Here is a 25,094-nt window from a genome sequence, read left to right as displayed (position 1 = left end):
GGAATCATTTAATTATTATTCATAAATTTATTATTGCAGTGTTATCTAGTATAACTATTTATGCCAGTATTTCCATTACAAACCCACATTTGTGGGCAACATACCACACCACTGGGGAAGTACTTACTGAACCACTGTTGACAAAGCATCTGCACAATTCTAAATATTGTATGCAACACTTGTACTGAAAAATTACAATCTATTCCGAGTACATGGAAGCCATAAACAGGGTTACAAAAAAATGGGTGCTCACTGTCTTATTATTCTTTAGTACTTGATGTGATGAGGACAAGCAATGGGTAGAGTTTGAGAGCATAAAATAACTATTTGGGTGCTGAATTCACATTTTTGAAAGAGAATACAAGTAACCTATCTCAGAACTCTAAAATTAACTGGCGACTGGAAAAGAGACTAGGCAAGACTGAGTGCACATTTCTTCCCATTACCAGTGAACAGCAAATGTTAACTTTTTAAAAATAATGGTAAGTTAAAAGAGAAAGTACTATATTTCAGAATCAAAAGCTAGATACAAAGGTCTGATCTGTAGGAAATGAAGTAAGTCTAAGTCCTATGCATACAGGGCCTGGACCTTTTAAAAGGGAAAACAAATATTGATGCATTTATCTGTGCTGACTGCTGGAGCAAGAAGTGGGAGAAAAAGGTTTTAGCCACAACTAGTTAAAGGCCAACAAACTGGCACCCGAATACTGTAAGCTTATTACAAAAGCAAAATTATTTTTGAATAAGCATATACTGTAAAGTCCAAGTAAAGGCTGAGTGCCACATGCATAAAATGCATCCAAATCCACTTGTGCATGCAAGAAAGAGAGTAGGTAAGAGTAAGTTAAAGTAAAGGTACAACCACAACTGAAAAAGATGTGAAGTTCCCTTTAATTTTTCTTGTCCGCATTAGGAATGAAGAAGTTGATGTTATAAACAGAGGCAAAATGTAGATGTCTTGGTCAAGAGAACAGACAGACAAGTTATCCTGATGGTGAAGAGTTCCAATTGTCATTAAACTGATGTCCAAAAACAATCATAAGTTTAAAAAGATAATGTGAATGGTTACAGTAGGCACCTCCTTTTTAAAATCAATGCCGCAGGGGCACTGAAGTGCGTCAATCCTTGGAACATACTGTACTTCTTCAAGGTATCACACAAAGGATTGAAATGCAGGCAACTGAAAGAATGAATACTACTGCATGAATCACAAAACAGTGTAACGGTTCATTTACATGTAGCATCAATTCACAGCCTGCTTATTAGTCTGGAACTGTTGAGATATAGATCTTTGACAATACAGTAGAATGGCTTCAAAGTAGAGCTGCATGGGGAAGAAAAGGGAAAATCTGTTTCAAAACTTTTTCCAATATCCCTCACCACAACCATTTTTTCCTTTCTTTTTTAAATTCCAACCAACACTTATTTGGGGGGAAAAGGAGGGGAGTAAATTTAAAATAAAAAATGTTCCTGATTTGTTTTTCTAATTTAGAAATTGACAAAATATTGACCAGCTCTACTCCAAAATCAATCAATGCTGATCAACCACTGCAACGTAACTATGAATATATATTAATAGGCAATACATTGCAAGATTTTACCAAGATATTTGTATTTGAAATTACTTTTTAAATACCAAACAGAACCTGTCTGAAGTTAGGGCTGAATGCCTGCAAAAAAACCAAAACAAAAAAACCCCAAACCTTTTCAAAGAAGTCTCCTCCCCCCCCCACCAAACTAGAGCATGGCATACAGTGTCCAAAGTTCTCCCCAAACTTATTGCTTGTACCTGTAACTAAAACTGTCAGACTGAGCTCAATTTCCATTTATTTCAATACCTTGTACTTCTTTTTTTCTGAATTGGGTGCATGCCAAATTTTATCCTGAAGTGAAAAGGGAGTTCGGACTAAGTAAACCAAACAGACCCCTAAATATACTGTCATTGAGGGAGAAACATATAGGGGTCTAAATTCTCCCATTAGTGATTGGGTAATTTACATCTTCTCTCGTTATCATCCCCTGTTGTAAATGGGAGACAGACCCCCCAAAATATATAAATATAGCATGTACACAGTAACTTGTACATATATATTACAAATATCTGAAGCCATTCTGATTGGATAAGCCCATAACTTGTTGGGAAAGAGCCACAGTACTTAACAGATTGTGAACCTTTTCATAATGTTTGCATCAGTCCACACAAATAACTACACTTTTCGAACTTTACTATTTATTTTTTCACTATTATGACTAAGTGATGGAACACCTTGCTATCTGCTGTGCAACTAGCATATGGTAAAGTGACTAAGTTTGGAGTTGCATGATCTTGAGAAATTAGGTCATATTACAAGACATATGTTCTCTCTGATTTCAAACTGCAAATAGCTGTAGGGAAAAAAAATACTTCCATTTAAGCCAGTACACTTGATAAAATGAAATTAAAAAAACTGAAAAAAGAAAGATTCTCGTTACACTTACATACCGATACACTTATAGTTTGGATTTAAACATTTAAAGAGCTACCTTGTACTTCAAAATCATACTTCATTTTTTTAGCTATGATTGTAACTATGGCGGTCAATTAATTGTGATTAATCGCACTTATAACAATAGAATACCAATTGAAATTTATTAAATATTTTTGGATGTTTTTCTACATTTTCAATATTGATTTCAATTACAACACAGAAAACAAAGTGCATAGTGCTCACTTTATATTATTATTTTTGATTATAAATATATGCACTGTGAAAATGATAAACAAAAGAAATAGTATTTTTCAATTCATCTCATACAAGTACTGAAGTGCAATCTCTTTATCATGAAAGTGTAACTTACAAATGCAGATTTTTTTTCGTTACATAACTGCACTCAAAACCAAAACAGTGTAAAACTTCAGAGCCTACAAGTTCACTCAGTCCTACTTCTTATTCTGCCAATTGCTAAGACAAACAAGTTTGTTTACATTGACGCGAGATACTGCTGACTGCTTCTTATTTACAATGTCATCTGAAAGTGAGAACAGGCATTCGCATGGCACTTTTGTAGAAGGCATTGCAAGGTATTTACATGCCAGATATGCTAAACATTCATATGCCCCTTCATGCTTTGGCCACCATTCCAAAGGACATGCTTCCATGCTGATGATGCTCGTTAAAAAAACACAACATCAATTAAATTTATGACTGTACTCCTTGGGGGGAGAATTGTATGTCTTCTGCCCTGTTTTACCTGCATTATGCATATATTTCATGTTATAGCAGTCTTGGATGATGACCCAGCACATGTTCGTTTTAAGAATGCTTTCACAGCAGATTTGACAAAACACAAAGAAAGTACCGACTTGAGAGTTCTAAAAATAGCTACAGCACTCGACCCAAAGTTTAAGCATCTGAAGTGCCGACCAAAATCTGAGAGGGACGAGGTGTGGAGCATGCTTTTAGAAGTCTTAAAAGAGCAACACACTGATGTGGGAACTACAGAACCCAAATCACCAAAAAAGAAAATCAACCTACTACTGGTGGCCTCTGACTCAGATGATGAAAATTAACATGCACCAGTCCACACTGCTTTGGATCGTTATCAAGCAGAACCCATCATCACCATGGAAGCATGCCCTCTGGAATGGTGGTTGAAGAATGAAGGAACATATGAATCTTTAGCGCATCTGGCATGTAAATATCTTGGAACATCAGTTACAACAGTGCCATGCAAACGCCTGTTCTCACTTTCAGATGATACTGTAAACAAGAAGCAGACAACATTATCTCATGCAAATTGTAACCAACCTTGTTTGTCTGAGTGATTGAATGACCAAGAATTAGGACTGAGTGGACTTGTAGGCTCTAAAGTTTTACATTGTTTTATTTTTGCATGCAGTTTTTTTGTACATAATTCTACATTTGTAAGTTCAACTTTCATGATAAAGAGACTGCACTACAGAATTTTTATGAGATGAACTGAAAAATAATTTGTTTTTTTACAGTGCAAATATTTGTAATCATAAATATAAAGTGAGCACTGTACACTTTGTATTCTGTGTTGTAACTGAAATTAATATATTTGAAAATGTAGTAAACACCCAAAAATATTTAAAATAAATGGCATTCTATTGTTGTTTGAGAGTGCATTCATTTTTTTAATTGCACTATTAATCGTGATTAATTTTTTTAATCTCTTGACAGCCCTAATTGTAACAATTAAAGTTACAGTAACTGTAAGAGCTAGTTACTTACCTGTAACAGGAGTTTCTTCAAGATATATGGTCCTATCTGTATTCCACTGTGGGTTAAGCATCTACACCATGTGCCTTGAGCCAGTGAATTTGAAAGTAATGCCTGCTATGTGACTGAGTAGAGAAAGATGCGTTTTGACCGGTACTCGAGGGCTACTTGTGACATGAACTATGATATAGTTCATGGTCTGGAACCTGTCTATGTGCAGGTACACTTTTGCAGTGATAGAATTTAGGGTTGTCACGATGAAGTCCAGAGATTATGTGGTGGCGAGAACAGATTTTTCTATATTTATGCAGACTCCCAATGAAGAGAAAAGATGTAGCATCATGGAGTTGCACTTTGCAGCGGGAAAAGCACTCCTTGCTGAATCAAGCAGATGTACTGGGGGGTTCCCCAGCCTGGGTCCGATTGGGGCCTCCTGGCCTTCTCTATGAAGAATTTACGGAGACAAAGTTCCCACCCTTCTCAAGTACACCTGGGGAACAATCAGCATCTACTGCACCTTGCCGCGATGTGAGCTTCCCCAAGGCAGTACATGCAGCACTTTACAACAAGAAGCCATGTTGCTGAGGTACAGGAAGACAATGAAGCCATGACATCTGACATGGGCCACTACAACTGAGAATACCTTGGTAAAGACTTTGGGGGTGGTTACTATTCCAAAGGGGAGTACTCTACTGAAAATAGTCAGATAAATCTGAGAAAGCATCTGTGGGCGGGTTGAATACCTATGTGAAAGTAGGTGTCCTTCCTATTGACAGTTATGAACCATATGCCCTTTTTTAAAGATGGAATTATTGCTGCCAATATGACCATGCGAAATCTGAGTTTGCGAATGAAGCAGTTCAGATAGTGGAGATCAAGAACTGGTCTCCAACAACCCTTCTTTTTGGGTATTAGGATGTAGGTTAAGTAAAACCTTTCCCCTTGGTATTGTGGAGGAACAAGTTCTATTGCTCCTTGCTGCAGTAGGAAGTTCAACTCATGTAAGAATACTGTCGTAAGAGTGGTCCCTGAAGAGGGATGGGGTGGAGGGGTTTCACGAGAGGTAGGAACGCAAACTCTATCATACAGCCAGAGTGGATGACATTCAGCACCCACTTGTCTGTACTGCACTCCAGCTGTTGAAAGAGCATGCTAGGAGTCCCCAGAACAGTGTTCTGGGATTGGAAGGTGTTGGGCTTAGTATTTTGCAGCTATCAAGCTCCCATAAAAAAAAATATCGTCCAACCAGAGGCTGAGATTGAGATGCTGAGCCTGCTGTGGAGGTGGCAGGGTCAGGCGTGTGCCAAACTGTCTTACCTGGCTCCAGCATAGCTTCATTAACAGGGAGAACTATTCTGTTAGTTCCGGAGGTGTGCAGGATGGCTAAGAGTTTGTGCTAGGAGTCCTGGACCACCTTAAGGAGAATCTGAAGCTCTTCAGCAACTCTGTGGACAAGGTCCTGGAACCGCCTGAAGTCATGGAGGTGAGGGGGTGCAGAAATTTCCGTTTCATCTGGGAATGATTATGGCAATCTTGCTGGTTCCAGTAGAACCGGAGTGTAATATTCTTCCTCCTCTGTCAGATCTGGAAGTAGACCTGAGTATCCCCTTAGAGAGGAGGCAATGGGTGGTTCCCTAGCAGATCGGATCAACTAGATACCAAGGCTCCCAGCATGGCCCATAAGAGTGGTCGACAGGCATGGGGTAGATGAGGCTGGGGTTGGTCCTGAAACTGTGCAGGTCTTTTGGGTGGTGGAGGATAAGTATGGTAAGGGAAGAGCGATTCAGCCAATGGCTCTGAATCTCCTGAGCAGAAGGCTGCTTCCAGCTCTGTGGGAGGGGAGGTGTATTCTGCATATGGGAGCTTAATAGGCTCCACTGTGCAGTTGGTTCTCTCTGACGAGATATTATATCCATGGAAACACAGGGTCCCAATGGAGGAGAGGATTCTGGATCTGGGAGGGTGAAGACATCTTGTGGGGTGGCAACACATTCAGACCTCCCCAGTGTGAGGGGGACTCTGCTTGTCCAGGGTAACAGAGCTGGTGAGAAGGGTGGTATCCGGAGTTGGCAGTGATTGGGCTTCATCAGTGCAGATGGATCCCGGAGTTTGGCGTCGGGGATGAGAGTACTGACAGGACAGAGTCTGGAACTAATGTAGTCCAGTGCTTGTGGGCTTTCTTGCTGTGCCTCTGGGACTTAGGGATGTTTTAAGTCCTCATGGACTGAGCTGGTAGGCTTGCTTACAGTCAAGTCCAACTTCTTTGAAGTGAACTTTAAGGAACACTTAGTCTCATGCTTATGAGAGTGCTTCCTAGCTTTCCAACAAGACCCTGCCATGGGGCCTGTGGGGATGGATTCTCCCGATTCAGAGAGTCACACTTTGCAGCAGGACACACACTCCTTGTTGAATCAAGCAAATGTATGGGGGTGGGGTTTCACCAGCCTGCGTCCGATTGGGGCCCCATCGCCTTCTCCATGAGGTATTTGCGGAGACAAAGTTCCCGCCCTTCTCAAATACAGCTGAAGAACAAGATCTGCATATACTTGCCGCAATGTGAGCTTCCCCAAGGCAGTACAGGCATCATTGGTGGTCATCACTGACTGAGAAGGATCATGGTCAGGAAGCTCAGAGTTTGAAGCCCAGGGTACAGGGCATAGTCTGGTACCCAAACTGGGTATGGGGGGTGGGGACAGTGGTGTTCTCCTGTCCCACCCCACCCCCAACCTCCAGAGACTAATCTAATACTAAAACTTTTAGAACTGTTAAAACTGCTAAACTATTAAAACTGTTAACTATTTACAACTAGGTTGATTGTTTGTAGGATGAAGTCAAAGCTGCAGACACTCTAGATTCCAACCTGGACGAGGTGGTGGTGAGAAGGAAATGAAGAGACGATCAGTCTGTACCACCCTTTATCCCCTTGGTCAAAGACACAAGGTGCATGCGTGGACCATGGACACTACTTTCAAATTCTCTGGCTCAGGCGCACAGTACGCATGCTTACCTCACAGGAGAATACAATAGGGACAATTACTCAAAGAAGCACCAAGTGTTTTTCTAATTTGTTTTTCCAGTTTGTTTATTTTGCTCATTTAACAGCTGTACATAGTTTCATCGTATCTCCTGTATAATCAGGTAGTCAGTTTCCCGGGCTGAGCAAATGACCCACACAAACAGGAGTCAGAAAGAAAAAACATTCTAAATGTTATTCTAAAACCACAAAAATTGGTAGGAAAACTCAGGGGCAGGTGTAGTAGCTGAAACTACTTATAACCCACTGTCTGAAAACAACCTGATTTCAAGCTGAGGATGCTTCTTTAACAAGTACTGAGTGACTGGCATCCAACTAATCAATTTGCTGTCAATTATATTTAAAACAAATAAAATGAGTGAAAGGGTTAGGTTCTGTGTGAACAAGTTGTTTTCTTTTCTTTCTTCTACTGCCAATATCACCTGACAATCCTTAAGCAGAAATTTAAAATTACTTCTTCAAATTCGTATTTTATAGCTACATCTTCTGTACATTTCAATATCTCATAAATGCCTTGGGTAACTTTTCAGTTAGTTAAAGCTATCTCGGGACTTCCATTACAAATCCATATTTAGGTTCAGAGGATCCTAGCTTTGTAGTAACATTTTATTCCTGAAAAAAACACTTTTAAAAAATGAAGTTCAGGAGTACAGGAGTTCTTAGGTGATTTCAAAACAGTCTTTGTGTACTCTTGTAATTTTAGCACTGTAATCTTTCAGGCAATGACTCTGGCACATTGATATTTCTTAACTTGTTGTCACAAACTTTCTAAAATGATGTTAAGATGAATATTGTAGCCAAAATTTGTCACTATCCATTTTTGGAAAATTGTATTATTTTATTTATTTTATTTAAACTTGATATTGTGTAAATCCAATCTGATTTTTTCTCTCCAAAAAAACTACAGAGAAAATACACAAAACAAGTTATTTTAAAAAATGTTAATACTAAAGAGTACAGATTTGCAATACATCTGCTGATTCAACCAGCCTTTAAACTTGGGAACATTTGAAATTGGATCTGTATTTTGAGGCCAGGGTCCACTACTAATCATAAGCAAAGCTAATGAAAATGAAGAAATTCACAATTACGGTAAGTCTGACTGCTAGCACCTACACCTAAAAAGGATTCCTCAACAACTGCCTGTGTTTGCTTTGTTTGCCTTGTATATCAAGGGTTTGGAGATTAGCTTTAACCAGGATTAGCTTTATCTACTAGCTCTCTCACTTTTGTTACATTCGTTGAACCCGATTCTGATCTCTTTCCGTGTGTGTAAACCCAGATTGAAGTCAATGGAATCATTTCAGATTTATACCACGGGAACAGAGTTCAGCATCTGGCTCTCTGGATATATTGTTTGGTAAGTGATTATTTCTCTGATGTTTGACTTAGTTATTTACAACAGATTTCTGCCTGTCCCTGTGCTGTTCAGCAGCCTTTTGGCCAGGACTGCCAGAATAAAGTCCTGATTTGGGTTTAATTTTGCCTATGCAGGTTAATTTTTTCATTGCACATAATTTGTAATGATAGAAAAGTTCAGGAAGACACCTAGTGCACTATGGACAAATTTTGCATTTAAGAGTCAGGTAGTAAAGGAACATTTTGCTCTAAAAGTCATGTATCACAATAGAGTTTCATTATCCAGTCAATAAAAGGTAGTCTGTTAGTTATCCTGGTTAAAGCATGAACACTACAGCAAATGTTTTGTGGGGGGTTTATAATTTGCAAAGGGAAGAACAGGCACCTACCACAGAAATTCATTCAAGGTTTTAAATTTAACGGAAAGTCATTTTTCCCATCCATCTGCCTTTTTAAATAGAAATAGTCAGTGTCTCAATCTACATGTTAACCTTCTGAAAACATAAAAAGCCCTAGTACAAGCACACTGTAGGATAATGCACAGATAATACAAACATTCATTTTATTCAACTAACAGTGCTTAATCTACCAAGCAAAATCACCATCATTACTTTATTCTAAGCTTGCAAATTTTGCTCAGATAGTGGTAAATTATTTCAGATTAAGTGCCATATTATTTTGTCCATAAAACTGTATCACTGACACCTTCTTTTGCATACACTGTGTTGTAAGTGGTGGGGCCTTTTTCTTCAGATCAGCTGAATTCTAAAAGATGTAAAATGCTCACCAAATGACACTCCAAAAACTGCAGGGGAAACGGGCTTTGTACAACATACTCCTTCTGAATAAATCCTCCTATTTCCATTAGCACAAGTGCCAGTTATTCTTCTATTGCAAGTGATATTGATAATCCCTATAAGGCTAGTGATAGCCTCACATGTCAAGTGACCACTAAAACTTCCCCCCTCCCCCAATACAAATTCCAAAAGTTTAGCACAGCTTCAAAATTTAAATCAAGCAAAACAGTTAGTTAAAAAACAGACTGATAAACGTAATTTGGGGAGGGGAGAGGAGTGTACACAAACACAAGAGAGAGAACATATATAATACCAGAATACTGGGCCACAGCATTAGGTTTTAAATACCATTAACTGCATGAGTTGCAAGCCACAGATCCATGAGTAAGCTATGCTGATCATCCCAAATGAGTGCCTATAAAACCTTTATACCATACCACTAACAACATGTATTCTACCAAAAAAAAAATTGGAAACATTTTCGAGAGTTTGAAAGGAATATTAGTAGTAATGGATTTTATATCGCTTTATCTATAAAGCCAGGCTGCCTTAGTATCATAAATCAACTTTTCAGGTTTTATAGGCAGAGAAAAATTACAACTAAAGCATTTTAGAAAACTGTATAAATGACCTAAAAAGCTTTTCCATATATAATATAATTTTAAAGTCAGATTCCTCCAGATAATCAAGATTAGAAGCAAGTGACCAGCACTTTAGCCACTATTCCTCTGTATGACTACTAGCATGTCAAACCTTCAGCTCAAAGAGGTGCCTTTTTATCCCCTCCCTGCTCCCCCTTTTTTAAAACATATCAGTCTTAAAATTGTTTCCCTTTTTGCCCCCTCCAGATATGGAATTCCACCCGTCCCCCACAAGATTACACTGGCCCAAACGCCAGGATGGCCAATATTCTTTCCTGGATGGGTATGTCGCAACCCAAAAGTGCTAGAAATGAGTGCTAGACATCACAGTAAAGAGAATACTCCACCAAGTTTTCCAAATAGCATTTATGTTTAGCTTTGGAAGGTCTTAAGATATCATACCTTAACATCAAAATATTATTGTGATGAATGTGCTGCGCAGTCAACACAGAGCAGTGTGATGAATTTACTAAGGGTGAATCTGCTGCTGTTCTCCTGGCTCCTGACTGGATCATGACAGGTCAGCCAGAAAGGGAAGATCAATGGCAGCTGGGAAGATAGCTGGAGACCTGGAGGAACATGCACAAAAGTAGCTGTTCCCTGTGGCTATTCACGGTCACTGAATGGGCGTACAAAGTTGCCTTCACACAGTTAGGTCTATCTCAGTTTAAGGGTAACAGGACTCATGTACATATTAATGTAAATAAACAAGGTATACTATACCTGACTTCACAACATCAATTTCTCTCCAGCAACTGAAAGTGACCTGTTGCAAGGTTCCAAAATTGACTACTGCTTAGCCAAGGGGAAACACTGTGTACTGAACATCTATTTTAGATAACGTTAAGGGATTCTCTCTTCCTCTAAGGCTCGTACAGCTGGACTCATGGTACTAAGGGAGTTTAATTTTTGCTGGCAAAGTGATGAAAAAAACAGTACATATCTAAGACAGTTTTCCTGTAAAATATGTAGCATATACAAAATACATGCTGGTGTGGTATAGCAAAAAACATTTATTAGCACTCAGTTGGGATGACCTGCATAATTCACTCATGGATTTGACACTCATGAGCAACATGAGCACCAGCATGTTTTAAAAACCTTTATACTCTATGCCACATCATCATGCATAACGCTTATACAGAAAACATCTGCAAAGTGTGTGTGCACGGGTGTACATTATAGCTGGTGAAGGTAGCAATACCTGACACTTTCCATTGTAAGATCTTGTTTTCTTTTGCTTATAACTGTGCCAAACTTTAACCATTTGCGCTGAAATTTTCCAAGCCAAGCATCTTCCTTAGGCTGAGGTTTCTTAGAAAATTTCAACAAAAACAATTCTGACACTTCTCAGGAGTATGGGAAAAAAATGTTGATTTTCTCATGTTAAAACATTTTTTACAACCATTTTATTGAGAAGCTATAGCACCTCCATGCTTTGGAGAAGGGACTTGAAATTTGGCAAAGGGGTTGTCCTATTGCCAAGGGTGTGGATTTTTGCTGTCCCTGTGAAAATCTGCTCAAATTTGGCCAAGTTATGAGCCAGTTTGGCAGCCAGACACCTCAAAGATTGTTTGCACTGAACATGCAGGGGCTAAGCAGGACTTTCACCACATTTCCTCCTCCCGGCAGCCAAGGACTGCTGTAATACCAGGCACAGGAACAAAGACGGTTTCTCCTGTGGTCTCAATGTTCCCCTGTTGGCATCCAAGCAGTAAGCAGGAGGAGGAACTAGCTTGATTAGAATGCAGAGAAGTGAGCAGTTAGGCTGGGACATGGAGCTGAGGGTAAGGAAGAAGACTGTGACTCAGACAAGGACATGCCAGTCGACAGCAGAAAATGAAAACCTAGTACTGCTATCAGTTAGTCCCTGATGTCAAGAGGCAGAAGCCTGTGCTGTGGATATAAAGTTCCCAACACTCTGATGAACAATGTGGAAGTCAAAATGGTTCAACATGATGAAATTTGTTTTTTCAGATTTTTCCTTTTAAAATATCACATACAAAAAGCTACATTTAAAAGAATGTTAAAATCAAGTACTCAAAAGTTAGGAAGTGATAGAATTGTGGTTGCCTGTAAACCCGTAATTTGCTCCCCTTGTGTGTATGCATTATGATAGTCTTTAATTACATGATGACAATTGTTTTTTCCTACGGGACCCTCACCCCCCTTCAGTGCACAGGATGAACCAAGCTCAGGGAATGAATCTGCACAGAGAAGGAAGCTGTGGTCTACAGCAGAGGTTCCCAACCGGGGGAACACATACCCCTGGGGGGTATGCAGAGGTCTTCCAGGCGGTACATCAACTAATCTAGATAATTGGCCTAGTTTTACACCAGGCTACATAAAAAGCACTAGTGAAGTCAGTACAAATAAAAATTTCATACAGTGACTTTTATACTGCTCTATATACTATCCACTGAAATGTAAGTACAGTATTTATATTCCAGTGGATTTATTTTATAATTGTATAGTAAAAATGAGAAAGTACGCACTTTTCCAGTAATAATGTACCGTGACACTTTTGTATTTTTATGTCTGATTTTTGTAAGGAAGTACTTTTTAAATGAGGTGAAACTTGGGTTATATGAGGCAAAACAGACTCCTGAAGGGGTACAGTGGTCTGGAAAGGTTGAGAAACACTGGTCCGTAGGACCCCATTCTTCATTTGTTGTAGAAATTGGAAGATGTGCAATAGGTGAGGAAGGGAACTGCAAGAAGAGAAAGGATTATTTCATAGTTAAGGCATTTGAATGCTGCCCTGAAGAACTGGATTCTATTCCTGCCTTTGCCACAAAATTCCTGTGTGATGCTGGGCACGTCACTTAAACCAAACTTTTCACAAGTGATCACTGACTATCTGAATGCCCAACCTGCACTTGCCTGATTTGCAGAAGTGCTGAGCACTCTGAGCTGCAACTGAAGTCAATGAAAACTCTGCTCTGAGCAAATAAAAATGATATAAAATGCTGAGTTCTCTGAAAAAAACCAAGCCTTGAGCATCCAAAATTACTGGATACTTTTGACCTTAATCTCTGTCTCAGTTTGTCATTTCTGAAATGGAATACCACCCTTTGGCCTCACAGTAGTTTTGTGAAGACAAATTAATTAATGTTTGTGAAGCACTCTGATACTACAGGGATGAGCACCACAGAAACCCCCCCAGGAGAAAATTTATAATTCTATATTCAGAGCAGGGTTTGAATGGTGTACAGTAAATAAGGCATGGGGCTACATATGGAACAATGAGAATAAAACATGATACTGAATAGCTCTTCACTGAGTAAGTACCATCCTTCCTGTGTACTGAATAAGGGAGGGGTCCTGTGAAAAAAAAAGTGTGTGATCATATAATTCTACACTGTAACATTATGCACATGCATAAGAAGGCCAAATTAACATTGCCCATGCAATATACATTTATAATTACACAAAAAGGTGCGTTAACAAGGGGAAGGTTGCAAAAACAAGCACTCAGATGTTAGGAAATGCCAGGATTAAGTTTCCATATGAAACTTTAACGTTCTTTTAATGTAGATTTTGTATCTTTCACATATATAAAATATATATAAAACACACAAATTACACACACACAAATACATATTCCAATGGTATAAAACATACACTTCTACAGAATTCAGACAATCACTACAGTAGTATGTATTTGTGTATAATTTGTGTGTAACAAAAAAATTAAGTGCATGTATACGGCAATGTAAAATTTATTCATAGTTCTCCAAAACTGTGGGGCTATTACCAGATTCAATAATCACATAATACCAGTATAGAACCAACACCACAAAGTCTATTTCTGAATATCTGTCTTTTGCTTCGGGTGCCAACTTAGTAATATTTTATAATATTGATCTTAAAGCTTGCAATGAATATTCTTCACTTCATGCTATCTGGTGGTAGTTCGGTACTGATGTTGAAGGCACTTGTGTTAGTTGATAATTTATTAATAAGATTACCACTACCATTGAGAACTCCTGGTGACCTCTTAATTGCAGTTGCTATGAATCTACAAAGCAAGCACTGCAATTTTAATGTTGCTCCTATACATCACTTTTAGCTATCACAATGCTCAGTTACATGGCAAAAGTGACAAAGTTCCTTAGTGATGAAATTTTATTAGATTTAAAGATGGCTTTTATCTTACAAAAAATAAAGACAAACATTCTAAAATTATTCCATTCTGTTTCACTAGGAAAAAAAAGCACAATGAGTTTGTGTCTACTTCATATTCTGAATGCTGAAATTTGAATTGCTCTGGGTATACTTTTCTACATATTTGACACTCATGTTTTGATGACCTAATTTGACTTCACTTAACTGCAAGTGAAAATTTGTGTTTTATTGGTCTTAGAAGCAGTATCCTCTGGTGATGTCGACTAGAAAATACAAACCCAAGGCCACATTTAGTCCGCTTATTCCAGGGTTCATTTTGGCTCCCAATATGTAAGTGGCAGTTGTATGTGGATCTAAAGTGCCCACAGTAAAGAAGAAACTCACCATTCTAACTACTTCAGGGTAAGTCTGCTCTGTCAAACAGCCTCTGCTTATTGTAATGTAGTCCACCAGTTCATTAAGAGTGGAGCGCTTGTATTCTTTCATTTTAAGGTCTGATAGTGTGTCCATGAAGTCAAAAATTACACAGCACTGCTGAAGTTTCTTTAGGAACAGTTCAGGCTGCTCTGAAGATGGAACGTCTATGAAACAAGAAAGGAAATCTTTGTGAGTCTGGCATCTTTTTATATGAAACAGGAATTCTTTTTGAAGAGCAATTTCAAAAGAAAGCAGTGTTCCATACAGTTTTCATAAAACAGTGCTCAACCTAACAATTAAACCCTTTGTAGAAATTTCATGAGTAGTTAGTAGTTGAGATCTTGGATACCGCATGTACCACTATATTTAATTTTTTGCTTTTAAAAAGTAACATTTACCAGATCTCCAAGACTTAGAGGAGAGTATAAACATACCTACATATAAGATCTAATCCTGCAAGCTGCTCAGAAATCAAGTATCACCGATTTCACTGGAAACTGAGGATGCTCAGCACCTCACAGGATCAGAGCCACAGTTAGCTTACACTATAAAGAAGGAAGAAAGTTCTAAAACTTGATATTTCTATCTGCTCGATCTGAATTAATCTTTATATTTCAAAAAGTGCTGTACCATACAGCAATGAATAAATCTATGACTTTCCGAACAAATTTCCACAGTCCCATTAATTTTTATTCCCATGTTGACATTTTCTGTAATAAAATCAATTGTAATTTTGCAGTAGCCAATGAAGTTTTTCTGTTATCGAATCCTGCCAAAGCAGCAGAATATGCTATCCTTTACATATAGTTTATATTTGAACACCCTTCTCCCAAAGTAGAAAAGTATTCTTGGCTGATAAAGTAAGTGTGTATATATATTTGCTGCTTTTCTCTGTTTTGCCAGTCTTACTGGATTAGTCGCTAAGCAAAACTACATGAAATAACAATGGACTCAACAGCACTACCATAAATGTGCTCAAATACTTGACAGTTTCTATTTTATTCACAGTGGCAGGTTAGTTACCTTATTAAACATTATTTAAAAAGAATATGTAGTAAAATTAGTTTATCTGATTTTAATGTACACAAGGGGCTAATGATGATAATAGACAAATTATAGCCTTGATATTAAACAGAAAAGATGCCAAGCAACCGAGGAAGCTACCTCCTCACCTTCCACCCCATTTTTTTTTTTTTTTTTTAAAGAAACTGCAGCTTAGCTCAAGAGGTTTACACAGCAGGATGGACTTAGTGATCTTCAAAGAAATGCTACAAATAAAACATGCAAGCTTATTCTATTCAGCTTTCAGCTAGAAACAGTATAACACTCCATAAATTTGAAACGCATACTGTCTTAATAATCTGCTTTAAAAGATCAACTATATCACACTTTCTTCTCTTAATACAAGTCATATCTTTTACATGGTCCACATTTCTTAAACAGGGATGCACAAATATAAAGGAGGACCAGCATTTGGCCCACTGGTGTGGTTTTTTTTGTTTTGTTTTTTATCTTCAGGGTATTGTGTTGATCAGATTAAAAAATACTTGGAAAACATGGGAAATTGAGAAGTATAGTATATTTTGGAATAAAGCACATTAATTGAAGATTTAAATTAAAATTATATACATCTATGCCTAATTTCATGTTTAAAAAACTTGTAAATTTTACAAAAGTAAATCCTTGCAAAACAAAACAGATTAATCTTGACTCTTCCTCAAATTATTAAAGGCTCAAATTCATATTAATATACTGAAGGACTGCACAATTGTATTTTATTTTGAAGTGTTGAATAAGAGATGCTTCCTAATCCACTACACATTCATTATTTTGCATTGGTATAATCTTAAAACAAACAAACAAACAAACAAAAACAGTGAAGATATTGGATTGCTGTAGAAACAAAAAATACGTAAATATGGCTGACATTCTGCATTAAAATATATAAATCTGACATGGCAAAGCTCAATACCCTCTGCAATTTCTTCCTGTACGTGTAGCGCTTATGGAGCAATTATAGATTCCATCAGACCCTCAACCTCCTTGCTACACAGAATAACCCCTGTCGTGGACAAGCTGAATTGCAGATAGTTGGTTTTATTCCAGATCTCAGATTTTGCCAGGCATTTAGTGAGCTCTGCAATAGCTGTGTCTGAGTCAAAGGAGAAGATGTCAGATAGGTGTCAGCAATGTACTAATGATACTGCAATTTATATCGTGTTCTAATTCCACACAACACATTCCCAGAGGCTCTGTATAGATGTTGAACAGAAGATGAAACAGATTGGAGTCTTGCAAATCTCCACAAATAAGAACCTTTGAGATGGAGCAGCCAATCACCACCACTTTCTGAAAATTATCGGAAAGCAATGAGCAGAACACCATTTAAAGCTATTCCAGCCATTTTGACAAAGTTACACAGCCGTATCAGCAAGCGCTAAAATCTGATAACAAGTCAAGGGATATCAATAAAGGTATTTGGCCTTTGCCCATTGCACAAGAAGATCAACAACTTCCATTAGTACCACTTCCAGTCTAAAATGTCACCAAATAAGGTCAGGGGCTTCAGGAAGCTAGATACCTGTCATGTTTTCATGTTGCCATTTTCTTGATGATCTTTCAAAAAGGGACCTTCAAGAATAAGACTGGGAGGTGGCTGATTGGAGTTCAGAATTTGCTTCTTCAGTAATGGCCTAACTATAGTGTGTTTGAGGGATTCTGGAACCCAGTCTTCGCTGAGATAGGCACTAACAATCTCTTCCAAAACATAAGCTATGGTTCAAATGGGGTAGTTGGTATCTATCTATTGTATTTAGGTGTATTTCAGTATTATTTTCACAACATATATAATGCTTAGTTCTAGCATGTCATCTTTTTCAAAACCTTTTATAATTCACTATGTTTCTTTCCAACTTGCATATTGCATCAGTAAAACCTATGATGTTATATACATACATGTGTGTATCTATTTTTATATAAAATTGTGTATCTGTTTTTTTGTGGATGGGAAGGTAGGGGTATGGGTCTATATTAGGATAGGCGCTGACTCCATAAATGTCTAGCCCTGGAGCACCCATGGAAAAAAATTAGCAGGTCCTTAGCACCCACCAGCAGTAGGGATGTAAATAGGGTTTAAAAATAGTAACCATGTAACCTATTAAACTTCTATCGCTTAAACGGTTAACCATTAAGGAGTTGACATAGGTGAGGAACTAGGACCCCAAGTTTTATATGGGGTCCCAGATGCCAGGGGTTAAAAAGGCACCACAATAATTGTTAATCTCAAAGTTCTCTCAATTAAAATCTTGGGGAGAAAATAAATTATATTTTCCAAAGCAGAAACTACAGAGAATTCTAGATGATTCTATGCAAGACACACTGCATCATAAAACACACTAAAACTCAGTCATTATAGACTTTTTGTAATCAGCACACAAATTATGAAAACTCTTCTCGATCTAGTTCTTCTTTAAGAAGCAAATCATCATTTAAGCAACCAATTAGAACAGTGATCAATTCCTGGGGAAAACCTAAATGCAACACAGTTTTGAAATTGCTCTTGGCAGTTCTGTTGGGAAGGGAACAATGAACTCTCCAAGGATAAAGGTAACAAAGGAATTTGGGAAGCAGGATGCGCTCAACACAAGAGGAAATGGGTCAGCAGAAATCAACAAATTTATCTTCCACGTTAAAGTTATTTTGTGTTGCCAGTTCCCATTACTTCAGTTCAGTTTTCCATCACGAGAGGTCAGTTTGTTAAAAGACTGCCGTCTGTGAACAGAGGTCCAAAGATGCTGCTGTATAATCTTTTAATCTTTCTAAGGAATGGACTGGAGAGGAGATGATGAAAGACTTTCAGTGCAAAATAGTATGGGGCAAGGGAACTGTCAGCTTCCCTCTGCTGATAATCTTACAGGCAGCCTCTCTCTACCAATGGACCTCCAAATCCAGTTTACTATTACTGTCACAGTCTACCACACTGAAATGGTGATCGCATATTAATTATTTGTGCTGAAAATAAGGTAAAACTACATACAGATTTCTAGTTATGAATAAGAAATTGATGTTTACTTGGGGTATGTTGGCATGCATAACTACATACCTTATAAAAATCACTACTGCACATCAAAGCAGTAGCAGATTTCTCAAGATACACAGCAATAATCATGTCATAATAAGATCAAAGGGATAGACTAGACCCAATTGATTTTAACTTGTGTTAATAATACCTGCATTTTACCAAGGAAATAAGGAAGATCTGAAAAAGAGCAGGTAAAAGTGAGGAAGAATAAAACATGCCAACTAAGAACAGAAATCACTTCCTCTATAGTCAAATTGCAATTTCCAGCAGAAATAAAACTTGTAATATTCAGTGTAACTAAATTTAGAGCTCAAAATTTAGTTACACTGAATATTACAAGTTTTATTTATTTGCAGTTATAAAGATTAGGGTACTCACAAAGGTCAGATGTTTGCTATAACAGACTACTGTAAAACAACCTCCCTGCAAAACACACTATAAATACAAATCAAGTGGGCGATGCATGCCATTACTCGTATGTTTAAGACACACCAGAAGGTATGGTTTTCTTTTCAGTAAAAAAGAAAAGAAAAAGAAAGAATCATTTCTTTTGGGTGGTTGTGGGAATCTTCACCTTGAAACCTTTAAAGAAAATGACCCTTGAGGGGTGAAGAGCTTGAAGGTTTCCCCTTTAGCTATTTAAAACACGTAACAGAGAATATTCATAAACTTCAGTGAACTTAATTCATCTGGAAATCCGATATGAAAATAATCAGTAACCTGTAACAAAAATCAGTATGAATCACACAGTTATAACCAAATCAAAATAAGAGATTATAATAGAAACGCTTGGGCAACCTTATCTGTAGTTCTCATTAGAACTCCCGGAATAGTAACTCTAAAACATTTGAAATATTTCAGTCATGTTAGCTTTTAATTGCTTTTCCTCAAACTAAATAATCCCAATACCAACCTGCATACCCCTTTCCCTTTGTTATTTTTGTTACCCTACACTATATTCTTGTAAATTTAACCATGTCTTTTTTAAAAGAAGGGGATCAAAATTTGACGTTATACTATTATTGTGGACACAACAATGCTTTATAAAATATACTGTAGTACAACACCTTTGTATTTACATAATATGACACTCTTGATACTGAACATATATTTTATGAACAAATTAAAAGTATATTCTTGAGAATTAGGTAGAAGAATGAGTTTGTGCACTAGCTGTTCGCTTTCAGAGAGCTGGCTTCAAATCCTTCTTAAGGTCACAAATGGAAGTGAGTTACGGTGACACTAGTCATCATTTTACAAATTACAAAACCATCACACAATTTGGGACAGATTGGCAGTCTCTACTCAATAGGGGCCTGCGAACAGAACAAAACAAAAGGGTTGCAGATTGCAAATGAAATGTTTGGAACGTGTGCAGTAAAAACTGCAAAATGCCCACCAATACTATGATTGCCCCAAATCAATGCTACCAGACTACTTGTTTTCATTAGTACTAACTTCATCCTCTAAGTGTTTTGAAGGCAGCTATTACTTTCACAACATTCATTATGTGGATTAACTATCTTGTGCATAAACAATAAATATCAGCCCCCTCGCATGGACGGAGTTGAGGTCAGGTCCCATGAATTTTAACCTCTGTAAAGGAGTTAATGTCAATTTTTGTGCATTAATTTGAAAGCCCAGATTCTGAAATAGATGGCTGATTCGTAGGGCTTCACCGAAGGGAACGTGCCCTGAGGAGACAATCGTCCAGGTAAGGATAATCATGATGCCCTGGGAGCGTAAGTAGGCCGCCACTATGGAGAAGACCTTGGAGAATACTCTGGGAGCCAAAGAGAGGCCAAAAGGGAGTATTCTGTACTGGCAGTGGTCTTGGCCTAGTGTGAACCTGAGGTCTCATCTATGACTTGGTATGATAGAAATGTGGAAAGATCAAGGACTGAGAACCAGTCTCCTGGAATAACTGTTGCTAATTGACCATCTTGAATTTCTGAGCCTTGACAAATTTGTTGAGCACTCTGAGGTCTAGTATGGGTCTCCATACTCCCTTTTTCTTCAGTATCACGAATTAGTGAGAATAGAAGCCTTTGCCTCTTAGATGTGTGGACACTGATTCTATGGCTCCTATGTTGAAGAAATGGCTTCTCTCCTGTTGCAGCAAGCTCTCATGAGAAGGGTCCCTGAAGAAGGTCAGGGGTGTTTTTTGGGAGGAAAGGAGGTGAAATGCACGGAGTACCTATTTCAAATAATCTCCAGCACCTATTTGTTGGAGGTTATCCATTCCCCGATGCTGCAGAATGGGGTGAGATGGCATCCAATGGGGTGAGATGGGTGAGGTTTTCCAGCATCAGTCAGTGTTGAGGAGAGTGGTGTATGAGCACCTCAACCAACCTGTCAAAACTGTTGCTTTGAGGAGGAAGGTTGAGAGGAAGTAGATGGAGATCCCGACTGTTTCTGTCTGGGGAACCTGGAGATACGCTGGAGGGCAGGGATAAGATACAGAGGGACCTAGACAAATTGGAGGATTGGGCCAAAAGAAATCTGATGAGGTTCAATAAGGATAAGTGCAGGGTCCTGCACTTAGGACGGAAGAACCCAATGCACAGCTACAGACTAGGGACCGAATGGCTAGGCAGCAGTTCTGCGGAAAAAGACCTAGGGGTGACAGTGGACGAGAAGCTGGATATGAGTCAGCAGTGTGCCCTTGTTGCCAAGAAGGCCAATGGCATTTTGGGATGTATAAGTAGGGGCATAGCGAGCAGATCGAGGGACGTGATCGTTCCCCTCTATTCGACATTGGTGAGGCCTCATCTGGAGTACTGTGTCCAGTTTTGGGCCCCACACTACAAGAAGGATGTGGATAAATTGTGGAGAGAGTCCAGCGAAGGGCAACAAAAATGATTAGGGGTCTGGAACACATGACTTATGAGGAGAGGCTGAGGGAGCTGGGATTGTTTAGTCTGCAGAAGAGAAGAATGAGGGGGGATTTGATAGCTGCTTTCAACTACCTGAGAGGTAGTTCCAGAGAGGATGGTTCTAGACTATTCTCAGTGGTGGAAGAGGACAGGACAAGGAGTAATGATCTCAAGTTGCAGTGGGGGAGGTTCAGGTTGGATATTAGGAAAAACTTTTTCACTAGGAGGGTGGTGAAACACTGGAATGTGTTGCCTAGGGAGGTGGTGGAATCTCCTTCCTTAGAAGTTTTTAAGGTCAGGCTTGACAAAGCCCTGGCTGGGATGATTTAATTGGGTATGGGTCCTGCTTTTGAGCAGGGGGTTGGACTAGATGACCTCCTGAGGTCCCTTCCAACCCTGATATTCTATGATTCTATGACTTCTTCCTCTGAGGTTCATATCACCTTTGAGATGATATTGCAACAAATGGGGTTTAAATGACAGCTGATGGCTATACTTTCTCTTATACTCTTATGTATTTTAAGGTGTGGAGGGATGAGTCAGTCCTTCCAGCAAATAGTTTTGTCCCTTCAAAAGGCAGATCCCCCCACAGTTGTTTGAACCTCTTTTGGGAAGCTTAATAGGTGCAGCCAAGAGGCTCATCTCATCATGATGGCAGCAGAGATGGAATATGCTGCTCTGTCAGCTGCATCGAGTGCAGACTGGAGAGATGTATTTGCCATCAGTAGGACTTTGTTGACCATGGCCTTGAATTGTTCCTTGTGCAAATCTGGGAGACGCTCAATAAAGGAATTGAGTTTTGAATAGCTCTGGTAATCATATTTCGCCATTAAGGCTTGATAATTCGCAATGCAGAACTGAAGAGAGGCTGAGGAGTAAGTTTTCCTGCCAAAAAGTTTCAGGCGCTTCCAGTCTCGGTCGTAGGGGGTGGATTTGAAATGGTGCTGGCAGCCTTTTGTAACTATGTACACAGTGATTAAATTGGGAGGTGGGTGGGAGAAGAGAAACTCCATGTCTTTCACCGGCATATAATACTTTCTGTCAGCCTGCTTACATGTTGGTGGGACTGACACAGGGGTCTGCCATATGAGTTTGGCAGGGTCCAAGAGTGCCTCACTAACAGGGAGGGCTACTCTGGACGGGGTAGAAGAATGTAAAATATCCACTAGTTTGTGGTGCGACTCGGTCACCTCCAGTCGTGGTATCTGCAGTGCCTCTGCCACCCACTGGGTCAACTCCTGTTGAGAAGGAACTGTGGAGGGTTTCCCCCACCAGCAGCGCTGGTTTGCCTCGTGCCTTGTGCGGGCTGAACAGACACTGCTACCAAAGTTCTCTGATCAGCAGCACAGGGACGCAGACACACCTACAGTGGAGCACCCATAGAGACACTACTCGAAGAAGAAAGTGAGCTTAAGCCAAGACCAGATTTTAATTTTTAGGCTCAGGCCTGTTGATTCAGCCAGATATTTTAAATACAGATGAACAGTTTGTCTGGAAGGCAATAATCAAATTCTATTTCTCCAGATCAGGCTTTGGGTCTTCCTGAGCTATAGAACAATTCGATTTTCCTAGACTAGTGATCATAAAGGAAAATTACTCACATGCAATTTTACTTCTCCGAAGATCTCATAAGTTTCTCCCATCCAGTATATTGCACCTTGAATTCAAGACAGGCCATGAATAATCTCTGCCTATGGGTTTTTTGGCCCTCTGAAGCACCAGTAACTGAGCACAAATCACTCCTTGCCCTACACCTCAGAGCCCATTCCAACTGTCAGTGCCTCAGTCCCTAATATAACTTTCTAAATGGACCCCTTCTGACTGAAATCAGCATAAGAGTTCCTTGCAGAAGCTGCATACTAGAATTTAGAAGTTCCTGCTCCAGCTATTCTGCAATGAAACTCATCATTTTCTTATCTCTGCTGTATGCTTTTATCATTCTTCTAAACTTTTGCTAAAAGCTTCTTCGAGCCAGTAAAATGTGGTTACTTGGTGACAAGATGCTTCTTTAGGGCCTCCACGATAATTTTGGTTTATGTTCTGTTTTGATTAATCTTTGACTCTACAAAATCAAGTCTCTGCACCTGAAGTTTCAATATTGAAATTTTCTATAAAGCTATAATGCTTGACTTTGAAACTTGACACAGTGTCAACCTGGGTATTGGTCTTGAGTTACTGTTACTCGTGGGGGAATTCTGCACCAAAAAATTAAAAATTCTGTGCACAATATTTTAAAATTCTGCCAAATTCTGCAAACTTTATTTGTTAAAATAACACAATATAGTCACACCAGTTTCAATTATTTTGGTAATTCAAAATATCTGTCAGCAAGTATGTCTGTAACAACACAGACCAAAACCAAAAAGATTCTGGTAATTTTTTTTGACAGATTCCTTACTAGGTACATGAATACAGAACTTTGAGTAATTCATTTAAATTACAATTCAGAACCGTATTTCCTGCACCTGTCAGAAGCAGTGCAAAGGCTTAGGGAAGTCAGGGTAACGGAGGAGCTGAGGGAGAGGCAACGAGCCTGGAGTGAACCTGGAGGATTGTTGGGTGTGAGTGGCATATCCACAGTGGCACAGAACTCCCCCAGGAGAATACTGTTTCAACTCTTGTTAGATACATACTCATACCACTTTTTGGGGGGGGAGGCTAATCCTGCAATAGATGATGGATCAGACTCCAACTTTGCCCGAGAACAAAACATGCACAAAGGGCAAATAGTCCTTGTGTTGTAATTTGATAGTAAATATCTCAATTAAGATGTTTCAGAGGGACTGGCAGCTGGAATGGAACAGGTATAATGGGGACAAAGGGTGTTCATGTTCAAACCAGTACCCCAGATGGCCAAAAATACAGAGCTGGAGGAGACGAATGTCAAGCAAGTTTGACACCTAGAAACCAACACAGCAAAAAGTACAACTGCCTGTTGACCTAAGATATGACAGTGATGTCAAAGCCTAAATGCCTATCAAGACAAGGCTCAAGTAGGTCTCAAATTGGTAGCAGTTTCACTAGGTCTGTCACTTCACATTGTATATATGTCTGTCACTTCACATTGTATATGTCTTTATACATTAAATGAATTGACTGAGTGCACATGTTGTTTGACAGTCATTTCAGATCACCACAACACATCACAGTAATTTTGTAGTTGCATTCCACTCAGACTGGAGCCAAAAGACAAACTGTAAGTCACACTCTAATTTACACAGTCGATACATTAGTTAGTCCTTGAAGCCATGATCAAGTTATATAAATATACATACCTCTTTTAAGAGTGCAAAAATTGTATTGTGCTTTGACCTTTGCCAGGATTTTTTTTTAAATTGCATTAAAAATGCAGCATTTATTTTATCTATACTACAAACCTATGAAATTGCTGTATCAAGTTTATACAAATAGAAACCAACCAACCGTCTGTATGCTTGTGAAAACTGAACTGACAGGACTGAAAATCCAGATCGTCTCTCCCAAAATGGTTTCAGTACTGGGAGCTGCAGTGCCTTTTCCCTTGATACAAGATTACTAC

General features: G+C 38.8%; 1 protein-coding gene across 13 annotated transcripts in view; it reads right to left on the bottom strand.

Moving 5' to 3' along the window:
- The window catches only part of PPP2R5E (protein phosphatase 2 regulatory subunit B'epsilon), a 107,464-nt gene that overhangs the window by 26,760 nt on the left and 55,610 nt on the right, over window positions 1–25,094 (bottom strand). For all 13 annotated transcript variants that reach the window (XR_012159591.1, XR_012159593.1, XR_012159592.1 and 10 more), the window contains one exon: window positions 14,567–14,763. Coding sequence is in view for 9 of the 13 variants with exons in the window: in XM_073349889.1 (XP_073205990.1) it covers window positions 14,567–14,763 (197 nt within the window). In the remaining 4 variants the exon portion in view is untranslated. The remainder of the gene's footprint in view (window positions 1–14,566; window positions 14,764–25,094) is intronic.

This window comes from Lepidochelys kempii, chromosome 6 (genome assembly GCF_965140265.1).
Source record: "Lepidochelys kempii isolate rLepKem1 chromosome 6, rLepKem1.hap2, whole genome shotgun sequence".
Classification (NCBI taxonomy): domain Eukaryota; kingdom Metazoa; phylum Chordata; order Testudines; family Cheloniidae; genus Lepidochelys; species Lepidochelys kempii.
This window is presented reverse-complemented; position numbering and strand designations above follow the sequence as displayed.